Here is a 10,290-nt window from a genome sequence, read left to right as displayed (position 1 = left end):
GTGGTTCCCAGAGAAGTTTTAGGGTTCAAATTATGGGCGTTGGTCGAGAAAAGATATCAACAAATAACAATGGTTTAGTGACTAAAAAGTGTTAACTCAAAAGATTGTTTTCTCATTTCTTCCCCTGAATTGGCTTGAGGTGTCCGACGTAATGAAGCACAGTTAGAGGTGAAAGCCCAAAATTACCATCTTTATCAGCTGAGAGTATGTTCTTTACGCGAGGCAAACGGTTAATCGGCACTTGGTCTGCTCGAAGCTTTTGATCTTTGGCCTGCCGTCGGAACTCTAAAGCGAACCGGTCGTCAGATCAAACCCGTCCATCATCAGCCGCACAGCCGAGTCTAATAAACCCAACCCCCCACCCCTCTCGGTATCATCGATCTCCTCCTCTTCGCTTCTCCTAATTTAACTCTCAACCCCTCCCCTCGGAACCCATCTCTTCTCCTCCCCTCTAATCCTTCGATACCTCTCCTCCTCATCCCCGACGGCTACCCTTCTTTCCAGATCCGCCCATCTCTCCCACCATTTCGCGGATTTGATAGCTGGAGTATCTTCTTTCTCTATCCGAACCGAGATCGGTATTAATTTTTTTCGTTCTGTTTGAGGATTTGATCCGAAGATGAACTCCATGATCACTTGCAAGTCGGCCTGCTCGCCTCTTGTAAGTCACTATGCGTTGCTTAGATTAATTCGTTTCGTTGGTGTTGTTTAGTTCTGGTGATGCCGTTGTTCAATGAGAACCTGTGCTCCTGATTGAAAGATATTTTCTGTATACAGGAATTTCGGGGCACAGTTTGCGTTAAAAGCTTTTCAATATTAATAATATATATTATTATTTTGATTCTTTTGGCTTTTCCATAATTATTTCAGGACGAGTATGTCTGCTACTTTTGTGGGTTTATGGTTCGTTTTTGCTTGATTTGCTGCTTTGATCCAAAACATTCATCTCCTTGGTTCGACCGGAATCTTTCTCGTTGGTTTGCGATTCTCGCAACCTTTTATCGCTTAATGCGTGATGCTTGCACGGTCCGTGAACTATTTTGAGCTCGTCTCGTTTTAAGCATTTGGCTTTTGTTTGAAGACCGATAAGCGACTTACAATGTTGCTGGGAATTATTGATTATTTGAAACGTTTTTTGATTATCGAGTACTACTGTTTTACTATGATACGTTTCTCCCATACATTGATGCCCGATATGCTGCTTGTTCCTGACATGATCTGCTGCCCGGATGCTGCTTTCCTTTTTTGTTTGCAAACCCTATGTTCTGTTTTGCCTGTCATCTTATGTTTTAGAACCCTGCCTAAAGAGTCACGAATTTGCTATCATCTACTATGCATTCGGCTCATTTGTCACTAGTCTAAACTCATGATATTTCTGCCAAAAGGGGTTAGTCATCGGACCAGCCAGAGGAATTAGGAGCTCTCAATGTACCTTTATGGTGGGAAATGCTCCAAACTTTCACAAGATAAGCTTTCCGAGGCAAAGAGCTGCTTGTGCAAACCGGAAATCAAAAAGGAGCGGAGGAGCTCTGCATGCAACTTGCCATGATGAGAGGATTCTTGTGGCAAATAGAGGGGAAATTGCAGTCAGGGTGATTCGAACTGCACATGAGATGGGGATTCCCTGTGTTGCTGTGCACTCCACAATAGATGAGGATGCTCTTCATGTGCGACTCGCAGATGAGGCAGTGTGCATTGGTGAAGCACCAAGCAGTCAATCGTAAGTGATGCCCTTCTTTTCTAGTATTAGTCAAGTAAGCATTATTCTTAACCGTAAACCAAATGCCAAATCTTTCTATTCTTGTGTCCAAACATTTCTTTTCTGTGCTATGGCATGAAATTATACTGTCAACTGGTTAAACGTTTGCTTTATTAACCGTTTTTCTTTCACACGTTATGCCCTCAAATGTAGTTGTTCTTTGCTAATTTTTTAGATTGCATCCTGTTTGACAGGTACTTGTTCATTCCAAATGTTTTATCTGCTGCTGTTAGCCGGGGGTGCACTATGTTGCATCCTGGGTATGGTTTCCTAGCTGAGAATGCTGGCTTTGTTGATATATGCAAAGAGCATGGAATCAACTTTATTGGGCCAAATGTAAGTTGCCTTTCCACAAACAGCTAGCATATGAAACTATCATCTTTACATAGACAAACAAAAGTGGATTGCAAATTCCATAAAATTTCTTGATTCACTAAACCTCTGGTTGCCAAGCAAAAGGATGCGACCACTAGGACAAGCCCCAGTTCTAGAATTTCTTGATTGTCAAATATTGTTATTCTGATACTGGACCAATTTTGTTTTAATTTTATCTCAAATTTTAGTGCATTAGTTTTTGAAATCTCGCATGGTTTAGGTAGACTTGGTATCTCTTGAATGTAAATTATGTGGTAAGGAGGTTACATTTGGCATTGCTTCTTTCTTGAATCTGCAGTTCTGGTTTATGCAATGAAAGACAATGATTCAGTACTTGCATAGGACATTGCACCCATGTCACTCTAGAATTACTTTGGCAGTTCAACAGAGTGTAAGAGAAACCCCACCCTAGAATTATTGGTTTCTTTAACAATCAGTGTCTGCATAACTGTTTCATTTATTTGCAAAGGAAGGAAGGACCTTTTAAATCATGCAAAGTGTAGCAATATGATTGTTCATCATGTTACAAGAATGCCAAAATATGTTGGAGTGTCATCTGTTGTACAGATCTTATGGTGATACTCATACATGGGCTTATAATTCTTAAATATCTGTCCAATGAAACATTCAGATGAATCCTGTAATGATATCTTAATTTTACACCAGATCGTACATTAAATGACTTATCACTTTTGGAAGTGTGGTAGATGATTAAGTGCTAGCATTTACTTCTACTTCTTTCTTTTTTTTTTTTTTTTTTTTATAACTTTGTTGATGGGAAAAAATGGTTTCCTTGGCTTCAAGATGAGTAAAGCTATTCCTCACGATTATTTTTCCTATCAGCCCTGTAATTTTTTTTTTGGTTGTTAATAATTAAAACCTTTCCTTACCTGCCTGAGATAGGATTATAAGATTTGATTGTTTGATTATCTTTCTCCAGCCTGACAGCATTCGAGTCATGGGCGATAAATCTACAGCCAGAGAAACAATGAAGAAGGCAGGCGTCCCGACTGTACCTGGAAGTGATGGATTGTTACAGGTACACCAGCAATTTTTTGTGGATCTTGCTTGGCTGTTAAATATCATAGACTGCTTCATCATCATAACCTCAATCTGTTATTATAGTTATTCCTTATTGCATTCTAATCACTAGCACTGCTGAATGTTGCAGTCCACTGAAGAGGCTGTCAAGCTTGCACATGAAATTGGTTTCCCAGTGATGATTAAGGTATCCTGTTTTTTCAGTTTCACTCCAACAACAGCATTTGGTTCATATGATCATTCATGTTTAATCAAATGACATACTGAACCACAGGTTATAGAAAGCAATATCATGAGGTCATCTAAGCTCTCACATAATAGCATGGGAAGAGCTGTTGTTCTGATAAGAAGACACCATCAGTATTTTTCATTTTATTCTTCCCTCAAAAAGATCAGGAAAAATTAATCCAAAACTGAAAGTTTATTTTATGTGGCCTATTATAAGATCTAACCTGCATTACATATTTTAGCACTCATGTATGATGTTTCTCAACCTTTAGAGTTAGAACTTCGGTGTTTGCAAGGCTTAAAATTTTTCTCACAGTAGACTTTGCTTGTCTTGATATTGATCACACCAAGGTTTTTTGTGCTGACCTGATAAGATTGTTATGGTACGGGGGCTCGATATGGTACTGTATTGAAACATGGTACAGGGTGTCTTGCCTCCGGTGGCATACCATGTGTTGGTACAGGGATGTACTACACTGACCTGACCCATACTGGTAAGCTACTTGTATGGTGTCCATTATCGAGACTGAAAACCTTGGTCAAACACTCTTATGTCCGCCTATGTCAATGATATTGCTACTGTATTTTCACACTAAATTAGGTTACTGTCAACTCCCAGTGAGCTGCCTTCTAGGATTTTTGTTGAGCTATACTTTCTATGATCTGCACTTGAAGTTTGTGTAGCACTGCTGTGTGCCCAGAACCAACAGGAATTTACTCACTGGGTAGAGATAGGAAGCGAAACCCTTTTGCTAACTTAAATAAGTTGATATTGGAATTGTTTCATCAATGTCATGGGTTCCTATTTTATTCTTTGTAGGCAACTGCTGGTGGTGGAGGGCGTGGAATGCGTCTAGCTCATGAACCTGAAGAGTTTGTAAAGTTACTCCAGGTAGATCTTATGCCAAATTCATGGACATTGGCCGCAAACATCTGATGGCTTGGTCATTTTTTCTCTCTTGTCCTTTGGGAACATGGGCTTAATTTTAGTTTTACTTAAACCAAAATCACTGAATATATGCAGCAAGCTAAGAGTGAGGCGGCAGCAGCATTTGGAAATGATGGGGTTTACCTGGAGAAATACATCCAGAATCCAAGGCACATTGAGTTCCAGGTTAAAATGCACATATTGCTTATCTGGTATATCCAAAATTTGGAGGAATTGCTTTTGGACATGTGAAGACTAAATTGCCTCTTAGTTTTTGAAGTAGTTCAACTTAGCATCAACTTCACAGTTCACAATATTAGAAAATTAAATCTTATCTTTTCTGGAATATTAATTGCAGAGCTTCTGATTGTTGGTTTAATTTTTCTATATCAACTAAACAGCAATGTAAGGTATAAGAATATTTGGAAGCTTTCCATGTGGGAATATATTGCTTATTCAGTCAAGATTGGTTGTGGCTTTTTTAATAGAAGAATTGCTTGTTAAATTGCTGATTTACTCTTACAACTCTGGTATCACTGATTTACTCATTACTGTTGGATGTTTAAGATATGATTTGGATCATTTCAGAACATTCTTACATGGTCAAGATTCAGGATTTAATCTGGCTAAAGCGAAATTCTGCAATTTGCTGTAACATACAAAATTATAAATATAATGAGGGAATATTAAATCAATCAATAATGGTTACAGCTAACAAAGGCCATTATGAAATAAATATTTGCAAGAAAACAAAAATTAATCATCTATTCCTGTGTGTGCTTATGTCTGCATTCATTTCTTTCTTTTCTACCATAGTGGATGTCAAAACCCCAAAAATATGCATTCAATCCTTTTATTTGTATTAGTAATGAAAGTTTTTGATGTAGAATATGAGATTTATGTAATCAATTACTAATAAAGTGTCTGCATGATTATCTGATGAGAACTATGAGAATTGTGAAATGAATAACTCAAGGAATTATGTGATTGTAAAGTTCCCTCTTTTGCTTCACAGGTTCTTGCAGACAAGTATGGTAATGTTGTTCATTTTGGTGAGCGTGATTGCAGTATACAGGTACATAATCTGTCATCATTATTTGCTTCATATCCAGTGTTGAAAAAACTCCTGCCGATTGACCCATGATTGAATCAACTGATTTGTCAGGTACAATGAACAGATATAGTAATTGAGAAGAAACATCTGATCTCTGACTTTAGACTTTCTAAGTTGAATTGATAGGATGAATTTTAAATTAGCAATTTTTTGAAACCTGTAAAATACATTTCTCTTCTTCATTTTCATTTTCTTGCAATAAAATGTAGATATTGTCATTGCTTTGAAGTCTAAAAGTGAAGATCCTATTCTGATTGATGGCAAACTCATTATCACTAATAGAGACGGTCATTTCCTCCAATTTTTTTCCATCCTCCAATTTTAAATGAACTCATTATCCCATTGGACCTCTGTATTATCACTAATACAGAGGTCCAATGGGATGGAGGAAATGTCTGAAACTTTATTTTCTTTATTCTCTCTTTCCATGCCTGTTATGAGCCAAATTGGAAATCAGTCCCAGTTCCAGTTGACTCATACTTTAGAAGCTTCTATGTGTGCATGTTATTGCACTACAAGCGCATATTTTGAGACAGTTATTTTAATCTGTAGCTCAAGCTATGTGACAATGCTGGGACCAACCAAGCACCAATTTCATGACATTGCAGAAGCAGAAAAAGGGAAAGACTATAGCATGACAATTAGAGTGCAATAATTTGTCTAACAACATGAATTTGCCTATTTCATCTTGAGTAACTATGTGCTGCTATTCAGATCAACTTTGAAATCAATACCCTCACCTTGTAGAAGTAATTCACTTGTTTAACATTTTTATTCCACATGGCAATGAGAAATTTTGGCACAAGAGATCTCCTTTTATTTTATTGCTGATATGTTTTTATAGTTTTTTGCAACGGGTGTAATTTATAAAGCCATTTATTGTTCACGAACACCATACCAAGCTCTTGACCCATAAAATTGACTTCTGATGTGTCTGACAGAGAAGGAATCAGAAGCTCCTAGAAGAAGCTCCATCCCCTGCATTGACGCCTGAGCTACGGAAAGCTATGGGTGATGCAGCTGTAGCTGCTGCTGCATCTATAGGTTACATTGGTGTTGGAACTGTGGAATTTCTCTTGGATGAAAGAGGTACCTTCTACTTCATGGAGATGAACACCAGGATTCAGGTATTGATGTTATCTATGGTTCATGCTTGTTTCTTCTGAAGTTGCCCAATGTTTTGCGTATGAAACTTTTCTTCTTTCCTGATAAAACCAGGTAGAGCACCCTGTCACTGAAATGATTTCTTCAACCGACTTGATTGAAGAACAAATTCGAGTTGCTCTTGGAGAGAGGCTGACATACAAGCAGGTAAACCTTGTTTTTCGAAGTTCATTATGATAATCAATTACAGCTTGATTTCATTATACATCATAATATTTGCCACCTACAGGAAGACATTGTTCTGAGAGGACATTCAATTGAATGCCGGATTAATGCAGAAGATGCCTTCAAAGGATTTCGTCCAGGGCCTGGTAGTTCTCTCTTCTTTTTTATTAAGTAGTAATCATATAGGATGCCAAAATATTAGATACAGGTTGGAATTTGCATGTCTTTTAGTATGAAATTTTGGTCTAATTTACATACTATCTCCCCCACAATTTTTATGGTATGTGATTTTCACCTGCATTTTGCCTTCAAGCTTCTATTCTTTTACAGATTGCAATGATGATATTTGATTTGTAAAGAAAACTAAGTTTCATCCTAACGCTCTTGTTATGCTGATTGTTGCCATTTTTTATGTTGGTTGATAAATGTGCTTTCATTATTACATGAACAACCTGACAGAAACTTACTGATATATTTACCTTTAGGAGCTATTTATATGATTACACTTTACTTTTGAAATTTCAGGAAAGATTACATCATACTTGCCATCTGGAGGTCCATTTGTGAGAATGGATAGTCATGTTTATCCAGGCTATGTGGTTCCCCCAAGCTATGACTCCTTGTTAGGAAAGGTACTTGAATTTCTTGCTTGCCATTTATAATTTCCACAGCAAAACATCTTAATGTTAATTTGTAATATGATGCAAGATCCTCTTTTAAAAACTTCAGCATAATGCTGTATATAAAGTTAATCTGCTCCTACATTTTACGGCTATAGATTTTGCTGGACTTTTTTGCTGAAAACCACTTGTAGTGTTCTGATAATTGTGCTCTGTGATTTAGCTTATTGTGTGGGCACCAACCAGGGAAAAAGCGATTGAACGGATGAAAAGAGCTCTTGATGACACGATAATAACAGGTTAGCAGGCTTGTAATGAATTTGGTGAACTGAAGGATATTTAACATTACCTTTAGTAGCTCTTGATGAATATTTCTGCATGATATATTATCATATATGAAGTACCACACCAAGTGGACGCACCAGAATCTTTGTGACCATGCAAACTCCATTAAATTCTTTTGAGCAACTTGTAATCTGTTGAAAATACAATTACTTCTTTGGCATTATCTCATGATATATAGTCATATTTTTGCCTCTCCCTGCCTATCTTTTACTTTAATTTTGTGTCTCCTAGTAGGTGGGCTTTTGCATGAATTAACTAGCTTTGCCTCCGATTTTTCCCCAAATTCATAACTCGCTTTTCTTCATTGTTATGCTTTGTTCTTGATGAAAGGAGAATAATATTTGCCCTATATATAAAATATGGTGATCTGTAGATGTGATACTTTATTTTACAAAAAGAAGGTATATCTTTTCATGTGCAAGGAGAATTTTGTGATCCACATTGCTACCAGAATGTGGGAAATTAGCAAACAGTTTATGGTTGTAGCTGTAAGGCTTCCATTTTTAGCTACTTTGAGCCATCCTCCACTTTGACTATTTTAGTGTATGATAATTGTGGAGAATTTGTAAGGGACTGCACCCTCATTTTTCTGATAATTGTATTTAGTTTGTGCTCTATAACTGACATCAGTTTCATTCTTCCACAGGAATTCCTACAACCATTGAATACCATAAGCTAATTCTTGATATCGAGGTATGAAGATTCTGGATTCAATACTGCAGGAATTTGTCCCTGATTAGTCCAGATAATTGCAGAGACAATCACAAGGCAGAAGTTCTAATTTCTAACTTGTTTTAAATGCATGCTTATGGAATTGCAGGATTTTAGAAATGGAAAGGTAGATACTGCCTTCATACCGAAGCATGAGAAGGATTTGGCTGCAGTGAGTATTTAATTACTCCCCTCTGCAATATCACGTCTCCATTGACATTCACCTAAGGCATACTTTTGTTTAGATGTCTAAATTAAACAGTAGGATAAACACTAGAAGTTGAGAAGCTTTATTATTTCTAAGTTGTACAATATCTTGAGTTGTTTTCAGTATTGGGGGATGGCCTTTTTTTTTTTTTTTTCCCTTTGTCGTGCTGTTACCTGTCATGGGTTATATCTGCTGACATTGCAAACTATAAAATCGAATTAAAGCACTTCAATCAAATTTCCACTGTTTTATGCAATCTAAGATTCTCTCCTAAGTGGGCTATTTCTAGTCTTAGATGCACATGACCTTACCATCTTATTTGTCTTCTATTGTATGTATTTTCAAAAGAAGAATTCATATATCTACAGAACTTTAATCAGACATTAAACTGAGATGCAAACATTCCAATGATGGTTTGAGGAATATCTGTTAGATCCTATATATGCATGATGCATGCAATATAGAATTACAACATGGAACACATCTTGAACCTTCCGCGGCTTTCTATATGTTCGTGCTAAAATTTAGTTCTTTTTTTTACTATCTTTTAAATGTCTCAAGTCTAAATATTCTCTCTGCAATGCAGCCCCAGAAACTAGTGCTGTTGACATTGGAGAAAGAGCTTGCCGGGGTGGGTGCCTAAACATTATATTATGTGCTTCAGTTCCTTGCAGTCCCTATGGCATTTCAATCTATACATCATTCATTGCTTACCAGCTGAAGATTTTGACTTGAGAATAACTGTAGCCTAGGCCAATCTCTCTCTCTCTCTCTCTCCTCTCTCTCTCTCTCTCTCTCACATTTAATTACCTTAAATATTTCTTTCAGTTTGTCTAGGCAGTAAAACATGACTGGAAATTGTATGAATGAGAAGCATAGCTTCTGCTTGGAAACAATTTGGGATGTAGGTATATTTGGGTATGGAGACATATTTTGAACTCAGCTGTTATTGTTATTTATGGACTTCATGTTCTTTCCAATAGTTCAATGCAATGTGCTTTTCTCAAGTTTTGCCGGCCATAGAATTAAATTTGTAGTATGATTATTGTAAGTCATGACCTAACTGAATGTTATGTGGTTTAGAGATGTGTGGCTCAATCTTGAAGCCCAATATATCGTAGTTTCAATTCTAATGTTAATGGCTAAAGCTTCCATCGGAAGCATTGGAGATGATGTTTAACTTTTGCTCAATTATTTATTTAAGTCTCATTTGCATTGCTGCATCAGCCTTCGTGACAGTGACAAGTGGAATGTTTTCAAGTGAAGGGTGATTGAAGCCAAGTTGCCAGAGATAAGCCAGGGAATAATTCCTTGTAGCTGCATTTCATGATGCAGGTGGGTAATTGACTTCAAGCCCGTGAAATAAGTGCTATGATTATTAGAAGCATTTCCAGATATTCTCAACTCTCTTCTTTTCTTAGATTCAAAATTGTTTTTAGTCTTTCAGACACATTTGGCATCAATTGTTTGACAAACGCTGTCAAGGTGCTGTTTAGATACTCATATCTGCTGTAGATGGTTGTTTATGCCTCCACTTATAGGGTTAGATCTGTCTTCTGAAGTACACCTCTCATAATTTAAATCCTCTTCAAATACTTGGATGCTGGTTTAGGTCATCCATGTATCACCCTG

General features: G+C 37.0%; 1 protein-coding gene across 1 annotated transcript; it reads left to right on the top strand.

Moving 5' to 3' along the window:
• The first annotated feature begins 389 nt into the window (after positions 1–389).
• On the top strand, positions 390–9,665 carry LOC105049274 (biotin carboxylase 1, chloroplastic). Its single transcript, XM_010928872.4, has 16 exons — positions 390–661; positions 1,386–1,720; positions 1,954–2,095; positions 3,075–3,173; positions 3,306–3,362; positions 4,224–4,295; positions 4,428–4,517; positions 5,347–5,406; positions 6,387–6,572; positions 6,664–6,756; positions 6,839–6,920; positions 7,300–7,406; positions 7,618–7,693; positions 8,386–8,432; positions 8,560–8,622; positions 9,245–9,665. Exons 1-16 carry the CDS (start codon positions 620–622, stop codon positions 9,299–9,301), a joined length of 1,608 nt encoding a protein of 535 aa, XP_010927174.1. The 5' UTR covers positions 390–619; the 3' UTR covers positions 9,302–9,665.
• Positions 9,666–10,290: the final 625 nt, after the last annotated feature.

This window comes from Elaeis guineensis, chromosome 7 (assembly GCF_000442705.2).
Source record: "Elaeis guineensis isolate ETL-2024a chromosome 7, EG11, whole genome shotgun sequence".
In the NCBI taxonomy this organism is placed as follows: Eukaryota; Viridiplantae; Streptophyta; class Magnoliopsida; order Arecales; family Arecaceae; genus Elaeis; species Elaeis guineensis.
This window is presented reverse-complemented; position numbering and strand designations above follow the sequence as displayed.